Consider the following 14,220-nt stretch of genomic DNA (forward strand, 5'->3'; position numbering starts at 1 on the left):
GAGGCTACACTAGAAATTAGTCATTTCTTCGGTATCTTCCTCATTGGAATCACTTTCCATTTGGAAACAAAATGTTACAGTCTGTGAGAGGCTGTGAGGCCACCTAAAAATAATATTGTCAGTCCCCAAAAGAGATATTCCTGGTTTTCAGCAGCAGTGGGTTCCAAACCTACAGACTGTTCCACTAACATTTAGTTCCCACCTATTCTGTCACGCTGAGCCACCCAGAGAAAGATGTCTTGCTGCCCTTCAGACTTTTGGGTTGGTAAACTGAGCAAAGTAGATGTCACATTCTTCTGACAGTTTGAAGGAACATGAAAATTAGAACCCACGCTTGAGGAAGTCCCACACTGTTCCATGTATCCCAAAGAGCTCAAAAATTGAGCAGCAATGTGTTTAGGTGGGATTAGAGCAGCACGCTCCACTTGAGCAAGGCTTTGGCCAACGGCTGATTCTTGTGTTGTAAACAATATGTTACTGACAACGACACTAAGTACACAGGGAGACAATTTTAACTCTCGCTAATTTAATATGTTTTCAATCTGCACAAATGAATTTTCAAAGAAGTATCAGCCTTTCCACCTCCATCAGAATAAACAAACCTACTTCGTACATAAATTCAAATTGTTGTCCTTCTTTATATAAAACTTATTAAAAAAAAATTCCAGTCCCTTGGAAATAGTTCTAGAAGACTGCTGATAATGAGCACAAGGGATGTTTTCTAGCATTACCTATTTAATTTTTAATATGTGTATGAATTTCAACTCATCTGTCTTGTCGTATCTCAACAGAGACAGTACAAGTTGGTTAGAGCAACTTGTGTGGTGAAACAAAATGATACCTGTAACTTAGGGCCAGGTTGCTTTATTAATATAAATAACAAATGTAAATAATTTGTTATTATTAATATAATAACAAATGTAAAAGATTAATTACTCTCAGTAAAACATTTTACATCTACACATAAGGTATAAGAATTACTTTAGAAGAGTGAAATTCAGCCTCTACCACCTCAGACCTCTTGCATACTCAGACATAAGTAGCCTCTTTGTACACATTCAAGGTAAAAAGTTGGTAAGAAGAAACAAGGTGAGAAACTTGGAAAACTTGATATGAAACTTGCAAAAATATTATTTAAAAGGAATTGGTGAACAATTAGGTGAGTGGATAATGATGGATCCGGGGCTATAAATCCTTCCTAACGAATAATCCACTTATTTCATGAGCAGCCTCTACCCGTTTCCTTTAAACTGAAATAAGTGGATTTTCAAAGTGCAGCTGGAAGTCTACTCAGATTACAGACAATACACAGTCATATCTTAAAACTTACTATGTCATTAAGCTCTACTATCACCCCGGCACCTACAGATACCCAATGTTGGCTGGATTTGGGAAACTTATATCTCTCCGTGAAATATTTTCATAGTTCAAGTATTAATAATATTCAGCTTGCCTTGATTTTTTTTTTTTTAAAAAAGAGCTTTTGGGGATTTGCAAAAGAATGTTTCTGCTTTGCTTTGGTCTTTTTTTTGAACTTCAATTATGAAGGGAGACACCCCTCCACACACACACACACACACACACACATTTTTCACATCTTTTTGCATTCGTTCAGCATTTGATTGAAGAGTTAATTCAGCTCCACTGAACAATGATAGATGTAATGAACAGAAAGGTCTTCCAATGTGAGAGATATTCTTCTCAATTCTTTCTGACAGGCAAGGGATGGTAAATAGACAAAACAGAGTCAAGCTAGGCAGCAAACTTGTAAAAAGAATGACTCTGGTAATGTACAAGGACAGCATGCACATCAATGAATACTTACATAAATGTCTGCACCATAAAATCCATCCTGGTATACAACACTGCAAGGATGCACACACAAAGAAAAACATCCATATTAGTGCATTTCCACATGCAAATGCCACCAACCCCTGCACAGCTGAGGTTAGTCTTGTCACAAGAACAGAGGGAAGGGGGAAGGAAGGCACTCTTCACATTGGTTAAGGAGGTTGGTGGTCATTATCAGAAGTGAAACTGTACCAAATACATCCTCTTATAGAGTATGCCAAATGCTTAGTCAAAGGGAGACAAAGCATGGCAGGATTGGAAAAAAAATTGTGATAAGGTTGAGGGGGTTTTTCTTGGTTTTTTTTTTCCATAAAAATTTTCAGTGGGCCAATCCTACAATCAGTCTCAATACATTAACAAAAACCTAACTCTTGAAGTGCTACTTCCTTGTCCAGCAATTATGCCGACCCTCTGAAATAAAGAGGTAATTGTCATTACTTAGATGGAAAATAAAACCCAGCATAAGTTTCTATGTTGAGAGGAGTGGGTGAAATAATTATGCTGTTGGTATTCTACACAGGGGGTCAAATCTCAATACCTCAATGCACACAGAGGTGAGAGAATCCATAGGTACTGCATTGTTGGCTTGATGCACATTTCCCATAGTGACAACAGGTCTGTTGAGAATGTCATGGTGTTATTCTTATGAAAAAAAAATATTAACTTTCCTTACTTGATCGTTTCAAAACTTCAGTGAACATGCCAATGGTTCTGAGCTCCCCTGCAGTTTTGGTTGGATACATTACTACTTCCTACCTCAAAAAATGTTGGTATTGTTATATTGCTGTTAACAGTTCACCCAGAGACTGTGGTATTTCAGCTAAGATAAATCATCAGTGCATGTAGTGCAAATTTCAGATTCTAAACCCTTCAGGATAAATGACACAGTATGACAAAGACGGTTTAAATGATTACACTAAAGAAAACTGGAACTACACAACAGTGGCCTACCAATTACACACATTATGTAATTCCTGCAATTTTACATTCATTTGGCAGTTCTGCAACTTCAAAATGGGTATTTCCACTATCAGAATCAACCCAAGCTGTTTCAAGAGCTAAATATGAGAGCACACAATAGGGGTTTTTTTGCAACAGTATTTTCAATTTGGGAATACTATTATCTAGGAATAATAGTTATTACCAAGTTGCTAGTCTGAGCTGTTTTGCAATTCCAACAAGAATTTTCATGTCAGAAATATAAGTGATCTATTGAGGTCAATGACCAAAACCCACAGGGCTGAGCTGATATGTGTCTAAGTCAGAATCACTTGAGAAAATCATAAATATGCATACATGCACACAAGCAACATGGATAAAACCACACTGATGATAAAAGTTTGCTGTGGAATAATAATGTGTGAAAACTCAGCTCCATTTAAATCGGAGTGTCTGCCGTTTGTTTCAGTAAGGTCAGACCTTTACTCGTGTATTTTTCTATTTATTATGTCTGCAGAACAAAATATGCAAAATCTGGTCTACACTGGCAGTTTTCAAGGAGCTTGTTGTTTACATTGCATTGCACCTTCATTTTGGTTTGGTATTCTGATTATTTTGAAACAGTCCATGGTTTTCTTATACCTGTTTGCAAGTAAGAAATAAAACTTTACACATGGCTGTGAGGTAGGAGCACACAATCATGAACAACATGGAAGGACTTTTATGAGATGATATACAAATTATACTAAGTTTGCTGAAGATGAAGATACCACAACCCTCAGTTCCTCACATCACTGTTCACTCCTGCTGGGAGACAGTGGAGGAGTTGGGGGAAGGTAGTTTAGGTTCTGTCTCTGTTTCTAACCATCCAACTGCACTTCAAAAGGCACTAAATTATATTCATTTTTCAAGTCTGTTTTGCCCATGATGTTAATTTGTGAACCATGTCCCTGCCTTTACCTTCAACCCAAGAGCTTTTCCATTTGAGTTCCTCTCCCTGTACTCTGGGGAAGGGGGGCACAGCTGGGTGAGGGTCTGGCAGCCAGCCAAGGTCAACCTACCACAGTACATTAAAACATGCTACTCTCAATTACTATTAAACATTGCTACTCAGAAAATAATGCATAATGAGAGACTATGTGTCAGAAAGGGGACCTTTTTTCTTCCTCCTCGTGGTGATATGTGGATATACAGGGAAGATGAATAGGGGCTGATCAATTTTTCATTACTAAGTGCAGCTGGTTGTAATGCTGGACAGGCTCCTTCATCCACCTCAATGCTCCTTTTACACCTAACTCTCAGTCATGCACAGACAAAAACTTATTTTGAACTCTAAAAATACAATCACTTGATAAATACTATGCTGAAAAAATGTACCTATCACTAAAATGAGACATATATGTGTAATTCCATCATTAAACATGGCCACTATTAAGATGAAGTGATGGAACCAGGCAACTGAGTATAACAGTCCCAAACAGGACTTGCACTACAAAAAAATATCAGCTGGTTTTATCTTATTTCCTCCCTTTGGTCTTGTATTATGATAGTGATGATAAATAAAACCCCTTCTGCTTCTCCTGAAGTTTGAAGAAAAGTAATTCTTCACACTTTCATAGATTTTTCAAAGAATATTTCCTCTATTCACTGTCCTTGTCATTCATTGACTCCTATGACTGAATCTTTCCAGTGGAGTCAACTGTGTTTTCTAACAGCACCCTTCACCCAAAGGACAAAGTGTAAAACACCAAGAACTTCACTATATAATTTTCCAAAGGGTAATTTGCTTGACTTATCTCCCCTTTTCCTCTCTCTGAAGCTGTAGGCAGAAAACAGATGATATGACTTAAGCATAGGAAGAGATTCAAGGCATTACATGGGGACCCCTCTTACCACAGCTCCTTTTAAACTTTATATTAAAAAGAATTGTCTTGGCAGACAGATAAATCATGCTCCTTGTGAACCAACACAGGGTCTTCAAATAGCCACATTACTGAAATCTGAATTACTTCACCCAGGAATAGATGATGTGTTAATGTGCTACCCAGGGGCATTAAAAAAACAACAACAAATTCAGGGTATCTATTCAGTTGTTTTTTTATAATTTTATTGTGCTAAGGAAAATTCAGAGAATTGAGAAGTCTTGATTTAATAAGAAAATGTGCATGTAAATAAATTCATATGTGGCAATAATTTCCTGAAATTATTTTTCTATAAATATGAAACTGTTCCCTCACTAGGTATTATACATCTGACTTTCACAGGTTTACCTCCTTTATTTAAGTCTCTGTGTCTTCTAATAATTTTTTGTAACTATATTAAGACAAACTCTTTACTAGTTTAGATTCTGTCTTTATAATATCCTGGGAGGACTACATCTGTCTTCATTATAATTTTCTATCCTCATCTTTCAAAAGGATTGAGTTGAATAATCTATCAAGGACATGAAACGACAGTTCTGGACTGCACAAACCTTAGTTGAGTAACTTCATGGCAGTTGAGTATCTGTGGCCCTCAGTCACACACATCCTGCACAGGGTGACATGGACAACCTAAGGCACATTCAGAGCCTTGGAGTGATGGATTCAGGGCAACCAATGGGCATTAAAATCATGATTTCATTCCTTGGAATAGGAATCATGTCTGCAATTCACCATCACTTCTCCATCAGAACTCAAAGAACAGAGGTTCTGTTTTTAAATTGCTGTTAGGGTCACCTTCACTGTCCTGCACATCATGCAGCACTTGCTCTGGAAATCACCTTTTACATGAAACCATTCACATGAAGCCTTCATGAAACAAATGATAGAAGAGATGCAACTGCAGCCTTATTTAAGCCAAACACTGATAATTAAAGTAGCACCTTTCAACACTGTAATGACACAATTTTCACTGTTGTAAACAGAAAACTGAAGCTCTTGTATGAGGCAGTTTCAACTTTTTAGAATGTTCTCTAATTCCAGGTTCTTGTACTTCCAGTTTGAACATTTTCTGCCACGAACAAGTTACATTATCTGCTTTGGAAAATTAACTGAGGGCATTGCTGCAGAGAACAAAGCTGGCAGACATAAATCACTATGCACTGGCAAAAAACATTTTTTGTTCTAACAATTGCACAAATACACAAAATACAAAGTCCAAGGTAAGAGGAAGTTTCTGTGAGCCTAAAGAAATACATTGGAAAAAAACCATAACTACCACAGGAGATGTAGTAGTATATACTAAACATCCATCTTTCTTAAATTCAGAATAAGTGTTGGAAAATAAAGCTGGTTTTTCTTTCATTTTGAATCAGCTAGACTATAGTACTTGAAAACATTTACTTTAGCAAGGGGAACAGTTTCTGAATAGTCTCTGATACTTCTCCTATCTCCTGTTTTCCCAAGAGAGGCACCAGAAGTGGAGGTATGGACTGAAAGCTCTGTTAGATTCAGCAGAACTGAAAGGACCAGAGGGGAAACAGAACACAAAAGTCATCACACACTAAACTTGGGAAGAACTTTAAACAAACCATGCTGGAACAGAAGTTTTACTAATACTTCTATCTGCTATACTACCAGACATACAGTGGCTCTGGGTTTTCTTGACAGCAAATTAAAGGTGGAGTTTCATATTCATCTTGTTTTACTGTTTGGTGAATGGTTTTCAAGGATGCTGACATTCTAGTTGCTACAGAGGCCCCAAAAAAGTTACAGGTATTAAAATCAGTTAGCCTGCTTTTAACAGTTTGCCAAGGAGAAAAAAAATCCAAAATCTGCCCCTGGAGTACTCTTCCTAGCCAAGACAACATCCTCCTGTAGGGACAGGCTCTGACTGCTGTTCTCCACTCATTTCATACATAACAGGACCAGCCCTTGTTTCCCCTCTCCTGCAGTGTCAAGGTTGAGCTCTCCATGCAATGTAGACCTCCACACTCTAAATTTCAGCACTCAGTATTCTTACACAAAGTTTTACTCCCTCATTTCAGTGTCAGTGAGGTTTGATGGTACCTAAACGAATTATACAGTCGCAGCTATGAGTAAACTGCACATTCTAGTGTGACAAGGCATTAGAGGGGATGCCACAGGTGCTAAAATGGAAGTATTTTCCATGAGCTGATAAACTAGATGTTATCTCAAGGAATTAGTGAAATGCCTCACTGGTAAGTAAAGGATCCATTAATTATTGAGATAGTGCTACGCATCTCATGAGCAATAATTTCATTTTTAAATGACACATTTTAAAGCATGTGTGCTGTTCTTTGATTTATAAGAAAACAATGGCCTTAAATATGATTATACTCAACAATTTTCCTCAGACCTAGCAAAGAGACCCATGTCTGCTGCTCCCCAGTAAGTGGGAGGCACAGCAGAGCTTTCAATAGGAACCACACGAACTTGTTTTGCCTTAAGACCACAAGATTTAGATTTCCTTTCAGCCTGGGATTCCTTGCCATTTCCTGACTTGGTCAATAAACAGTTTCTAAGAAAAGGTCACAGTCAGTACCAAACAGGACACCAGTGAAGAAGAACAACTACAGATTCCAGGGAGACTGAGTAGAAGGAACCCGTTAGAGAGCAGGGACCTGGGGGGCAAAGCTGCTGAGAGAAACACCAGAGATCACTTTGTCAGTCTAAGAAACACATGCTTTCAGCTTTACAGCTGATTTTCAACTCCAAAGCAAAATAATTCAGCTTCAGTTCCAAAACAATATAATATAAACAAGATTATTTCAGATCAGGTATTATATTTTGGCTCAGTAATAAGCTTCCTAAGGTTAATCAAATCAAATAAAAGAAAAAGGGGTAATTTCAAACTTCAGATTTATATTTTACAATTAAGTTCTTTCTCGAAAAGAAAAGCAATATTTTTCTAACTAAATATTGGTGGAATTCAATGTAAATTTATTATTAAAATTATATCTGTCATTATAGAAAATGTATGGGTTTTTTTAATGATTGAAAATACTTAAGTGTGAAACTATTTGCTTGGCTGTAAGGCTGGGCTCCTTCTTTGGGTGAAAAATGAGAAATTGTTACTAAATTAATTGCAAAACAGCATTTAAAGCTTTTTCCATTTTTCTTATCAACAAATGATATTCCAAGTTGTTTGCTTCCTTCTCTAAGTTGATTCATTCCTTGTGATCTCTTTATTATCTCTGTAATTCTTCTCGACTCCTACTCCCATTGTGACTGCAAACCACATTCTTATAATTTATTTTCATTGATTAAGGATTTTTGCTGATGAAAATTCCTTTTTGCTTCTTTAATAGGTCAGATTACATAATGGGTGAGCACAGGACAAAGTATCACAAAGCAATTCCAAATTGCATCAGTGAAGTTCTAGCACAAGATCAAACACATTAGGCCAGAGAAATTATGTCAGGATGAAGCTTTATTAATCCAACTGTGGATCAGTGCAACAGAGATACATATTATTCCTGCACTGATCCATTAATTATGGAAGTGTGCAATTTGTGTTGTGCATCAGAAAGCAGGGCTTAATTATAACACAGAGGTGGATGGAGAAAATTAAGCCTGGCTAATATCTGAGCTATGACCTACCTGAATTAGGACAGGGCTCAGTAATTGAAAACTTTGGCAGAGTCAAATTACTTTAGACTGGGAAGGTGGGCCCTGGGTTACCAAGGGTCCATCTCAGAGAGCTGGGAGCCCTCAGGGCAATGAGAAGATGTGACTCCTGAGCGATGCAACACGTGGCTCACTCTGAAGCTTTAAGGACAGGTCATGAAGGAAATGAGATTCATCCAACCTGACTGTCAAACCACCCTGCAGAAGGATGGAAGAGTGCTGAGCTGACCCCTTGGAAACCAGCTCAGCTGGAACACTGCTGAACCTGACTGCAAGGCACAACTGTTGTATTGGCTCACAACAGGAGTTCTCAGCACTTGCACATCTAACTTACTGCCCAAAGATGCTGAAAACGAGCAGTACAATTACATGAGAGTATACATGTGTGGCACTTGGAAATGCAATTCTTTCTGCTGAGTCACTGTACTAACTAAACTACAAAAATCTGTAAAAAAAACTACCCCACACACATATACACAGAGAGCACCCATGTGGCCTCTTAAATTAGAGCAAATTTAAGTTACTTACTAGTCAGAAAGTATTTACTCATTTTGCAAATACTAATCAAAAAAGTACTGTCCAATTTAAAAACTGTATCACAGACAGCTGGTAGGTATTTTCTTATATAACTTTATGACTTCACACTAAACTGAGGTGTTAATCATGATTATTGATATCATGATTAATGACATTGGCAATGACCCATGTTGCCATCTCACTACATATTGCATTCTATGTTCAAATTTAAGAATTTATTTTTAAATGAGCTAGAGACTGAGAATCCACTTTCTTTATATGCAGTATCCACTTGTTAGCTGAGACATTCTGACTGAAATCTGACTGCTGGATATTCTAAACTTGCTCCCACCATTGCCATGTCTAATACCTTGACTAACTCTAAATAAGAGTCTGGCCAACAGTAGGATAAACTTGGTAGGACACCATTCTTGCCTGAAGGTAACTCAGGCAATCTTCAGAAACCACAGTGCCTTCCTGTAGTAGTGGTAATACTGTTTTGCTTATTAAATTAATATTGTTTATGAAAAACTTACATAAAACAACAGAGCACACTTTTACAAAATAAACTGATTTTGTGGCATCATTTGTATATATTCATTTTCAGAACATCTAATTTCTCTGACATAATAACTGCCAGAATTGATGGAATGGTGAAAGTGCCTGCCTTAAATATCCCTGAAAACTCAGCCTGAAGGCTGACTGATGAGATTTAGCAAACTTGTCTAAGGAATGGAGCAGGAGAAGAGGAGGCTCTGCTGTCAGCTCCTGTGCAAGGGGATATTCCCTGTGGGAGCAGAAGAGCTCCTGAATGGGATTTTAGTGTGGGCAGAGAGAGAGAGAGAGAGATCACCTTCCCTTGCTGCCTGTGCCAACCCTTCCTGACCCCTTCTCAGGAAGATCTGGCTGCTCTACAGAGAGGTGGCAGCAAATCTACTTCAAATTTTTAGGACAGAATGCTACCCTGGCCTGGGATCCGGTAAGTTTTCTGATTTTGCAGATTTCCCAATTTCTTAAGAGCTGAAAATGTTTTACCAGTGTTACTAGGGTTTTTAAACATCACATGCAGCATACAAAGCCTTTCTGCGTCAGCATTTGCAGAGCTACAGGAGAGTTTGTTTCTTCCTTCTTTCCCTCAAAAATATACTTAAAATCCCAATCATCTTCTGAAATAAAGATTATTAAGTTTCTAGAAATTACTACTATGAATTCCTCTTTGTTCCTTAGTTTACTGGTTGGTTTTCGTAAATGCAGGTCACTGACAGGGAAATCTTAAGGTATTATTTAAGCAAACATACTCCAAACCCATGGTCCTGAGAGAAGCATGCCAGATTTCTATCATGGCAAAGATGGCAATTGGAAAAACTAAGAAAACTGCAATTAAAAAAAATAAAATAAATACAGCACTAAGCTTTCAGGTCCAGAGACAACTTTCAGCAGACGATTTGAAGAAAAAGGAATTAACTTGATCCAACCTCCTTAATAACCAGATGTTTGCAATCATCAAAAATACATCTTTTAGCCGAAACGATTTCTCCGTTCCAAAGCGTTCCTCGTTTCTGAGAGCATTTACATAACAACATGTGACATCTGAAATGCTTGAGGCCACCAACCATGGCAGTACAAATTACAGTCATTTTTCAACACCCTGGGCAAGGTGCAGCCCGGGACTGGTGTCGGGCGGTGAGACACAACCCCCACATGCGCCACGGCCAAAAAAACCCAAAAAAAAAAGTGTGTAGCCTTGTGAAACCCATGCTGAAGGGTGTGGAAAACTGAGCTCCATGCTAAAGGTGTGGAAAACTGAGCTCCTTACCCGCCGTAGGCTGGAATAGGAGGAGGGGGAGCTGCTGCACGAAACGTGTTGTACACCGTGCGACCTCGGCCTCGTAGGTGGGCACCTCTGTAAGCGGCAGCTGCAGTCGCAGCAGGGTAGGGAAATCCTGGCACTGCAGGGGGGAAAAAACAGGGATTAATGGGCAACATTCAGGTCCAGTGTTCTGAAACAAGCAGCATTACCTGTAACCGGACGAGGGAGTCACCAAATAAGTAAATTATTAGTCTTTTAGATCGTCTTTACACGGAAAATCTTTGTATGTAAACAGGACAAACCGGGAATTTGGATGCAGTTATCAGAGGTGGCTCTCAGTTTCTTAGAGCACAGTATGAAAAAGAATGTTGGCTGGGTCAGCCAGGAGACTCCTGAGGTCCAAGTTCAGGCTCTAATTTATAAGGTCAGAGACATTTGCATCATAGTATTGGATCTGCCTTCCAAAGTCAGCCCTGTTTTGAGTGAGGGTGAGACATTAGACATTTAGGTGACCTCGAGTCATCTACATTATCCAGGGAGTTTGGCAATTGAACAGAGCTTTGCTTTTGTTCAAGAGCTGATTATTAACTGGGTCTTAACTGTGTAACCATGGAAAGAAAGAGTGTTCTCTTTTCTGTTTTTTATTTTGGGTTATACCACATTCATAACAGTACCTTTCATTCCTTCAAAGGCAAGAGTTGCATAGTTTAGAAATATCTGTCTGAATCCAGATAATATTCAGACCAAATAGAAGCAATTTAAGCAAATAAAGAAATTAACCCAGACATTTTTATATTGTCATTGCAACTAAGTGTAAACATTAATTACTATTCCATGTGAGACTTAAAATATTTTAATCAGAAATTGAACAGTAATACAGTACTACTTAGAGGTTTGGGGTTTTTTTCTGTAAAATGTCTGTAAAACTGCTCTCTTAATAAACTTTTAATTATAAAAAGAAACAAAAATCCAACCCATCAACCAACCAAACTTTGCACTTTTCTTTCTCTGCCGTTTTTTTAACCAGACTTCATTACTTCATTTCTCCTGTGTACACATATTGCTTCTCAATGTTAGAACAGGTATTTCTTGAGTGAATTAATCAGTGAGACAGAAAAAAATCAAATCCAGCTCTGTGGCACTCAGGTTGCATCAGTTGTGCTTCACCATGCTGATTTTTTTTTTCAGTTTATAAATAAAGAGATAAAAGAAATAAACATTTCTTATCAAAGCCCTAATAAGGAGCAAGCAAACGTAAATAATGATGTATAAAACACTGTGTTTTTCAAATCTGAAAAACAATTATTTCAAACCTCCTTGGTCTTTCATCTGTTTAGGTAATAAATTTTAAAAGAAGCCTTGAATTTGAAAAAGGAAATGAAAAATTCACAACCTGTAGGCCTTGCTGGCTGAACATGTGAAGGCAAATATTGTAATTATGGTGACTTTCCACTATTGCCTTACTGCTGTGGCTGTGGAGCTTTGCAAGGTCCTTCTCACTGACAAAAAGATTATACAGTAAGTTCTGCAAAATTTACTTGCCTGTGATACAGCATAAACCAACCTTACAGCAACACAAATAAATTAGAACTGTCTTAAAAAGTGCAAATATCACATTTTTATTCCTTTCTGTAATAAGAATGTGTGTCAAAATCAGCAAGATGAACTTTCAGAACTCAGTATACTGCTGATAACTTTGCAAGCAACAGCATTTAAGAAGTGTTAAATAAATACTAATAGAAAATATTCTTTTGAGAAAAAACAAATATATATCATATAGATTTGGATGCTGTAAGTACTTTTGCATATTCAATAACACTGAATATTCAACACTACAAATATAGGAGTGCTAGAATTATGACCTACTGCTGAAACCAGGTAACTTTTGTCCTTTTCCTTTCCATGTATACAGTCCTGTGTAAAAATTAACACAATATGCATAGGAAAATGTAAAAGGTAGTTTTCAGTGGACTGAAGACATAATTATAGCAGAAAGATCTACAAGTCTTTGCTGTGGTTCCTTTGACAGAGTGGACTCTCTGCCTATACAAGCAAACAAATAAAAGGTGCAAGGGTCTAACAAATAAAATTTTATAGATGAAAATTAGCAATGCATGAGAAAAACATGAGGGCTGGACCACATGGTGCCTTGTTCACTTCGGTCCCTTAGAGAATGTGTTTGTGAGTGAGAATTCCTGGAGTAGTTTACATAAGGTGATGCACCCAACACACATTTAAATGGTCATATTTAAATGCAAGAGACACTGAGGATACACCTCTGTGAAAGAGTGAGCTCCTAATGTGGTCTGTGAGCATTTTTTCCTTTGAATTCTACCATTCAATCCAGCTCTTTATTCTTCATGGTGGTCACACCTTGGAAAGAACTATAGGAAGGGTCAATGGCTCAAATCTTTGGCAGCGAATGCTTTCTACAAAGAAATGTCACTGGAAAAGCAGAATGCCCCATCAATAAATGAGCCAAAAAGCATATTTTATATACATATATATAAATTACATTTTTATGAGAAAGAGGGCTTTCTCTTATGAAAGAGGAGAAAAAGCAAGAAATAGAGATAACAGGAAGAGTCACTTATCCCCTAAGTGTCTATCAAACCCAAACCCTGCAGTGGTGGCTCAGCATTCCTGGGAGATGCTAAGACAGGACAGTGATTTCCACCATTTTCAAAGGATCTGCAACCCAAAGAGGTGTTAGAATGAAAAGCCTGAAGCAACCTAATTGTTTTGCTGTGCTTGCATTGAATTGTTTCCCTTCAATAAAGTCATGGAGCATAAAATGTCTAAAGTAAAGCAAAGCACTAAAAAAGCTCTTAGAAGCAACTAGTAGAAGGCAGAGCAGGGATTTGCAGTTCTGTCAGGAAGAGGATCAGATGGGATGGAAACTAAACCTGAGAAACACGGGACTAAGAGTAGCATTGCAAGGTCTTATGATCAAGTGAGGTCTAACAGTTGAGTTTAGGCACAACAGAATTCTATCCATCCCAAAAAACTGATTTAGGTCCATCTGAAAATCAGAGTAGCTGAAAACATGCCTTTTATTTCCAGGCAGTAACATTAAAGATTAAGATCAGAGGTAAAATAAGCAACAAGTTTTGTCACCCTAGATTTCAGCTCAGAGCAAAAATATTATGCTACTTCAGCCCAGCTGAGAAATCAGATGGTTAGGAATATGTAGTAACCACAGAATTTATTTTGCTACCAACTTTTTAATAACCTCACCCCAAAATAACCAGCAGAAGTGGCACCATTAGAACACAACTGAAGAATGGACTTCATAAAAACAGTTTTATGAAAAGAGCTGTCCCATCAGGAAGCATTAAATGCTATTAACCAGTCCCAAAAGTAATGAATATACTAGCCAGGAGGGGGAAAGATTTTAATGACTTACAGTTTGTAGGTCAACCTTCCTTAGTGCCTGAGTGCCAAAGTGCTGCAACTCAGTCAGTGAAAATGCTATTATAATGGGGTTGAAAATGTGTTTGACTCTCAGCAGGGAAGCATCTGAGCCCACTTCTA

At 37.8% G+C, this 14,220-nt stretch overlaps 1 protein-coding gene across 30 annotated transcripts in view; it reads right to left on the reverse strand.

The window, feature by feature from the left end:
• The window catches only part of RBFOX1 (RNA binding fox-1 homolog 1), a 1,129,454-nt gene that overhangs the window by 39,335 nt on the left and 1,075,899 nt on the right, over positions 1-14,220 (reverse strand). For 26 of the 30 annotated variants that reach the window (XM_027684197.1, XM_027684186.1, XM_027684191.1 and 23 more), the window contains 2 exons: positions 10,693-10,825; positions 1,826-1,865 (listed from right to left, as the gene is read on the reverse strand). In XM_027684197.1, coding sequence (XP_027539998.1) covers positions 1,826-1,865; positions 10,693-10,825 — 173 coding nt within the window. The remainder of the gene's footprint in view (positions 1-1,825; positions 1,866-10,692; positions 10,826-14,220) is intronic. The other 4 variants (XM_027684195.1, XM_027684196.1, XM_027684193.1 and 1 more) reach the window with 1 other exon arrangement.

The sequence above is a fragment of the Neopelma chrysocephalum genome, unplaced genomic scaffold, assembly GCF_003984885.1.
Source record: "Neopelma chrysocephalum unplaced genomic scaffold, ASM398488v2 Primary Assembly neopelma1_65b, whole genome shotgun sequence".
Classification (NCBI taxonomy): Eukaryota; Metazoa; Chordata; class Aves; order Passeriformes; family Pipridae; genus Neopelma; species Neopelma chrysocephalum.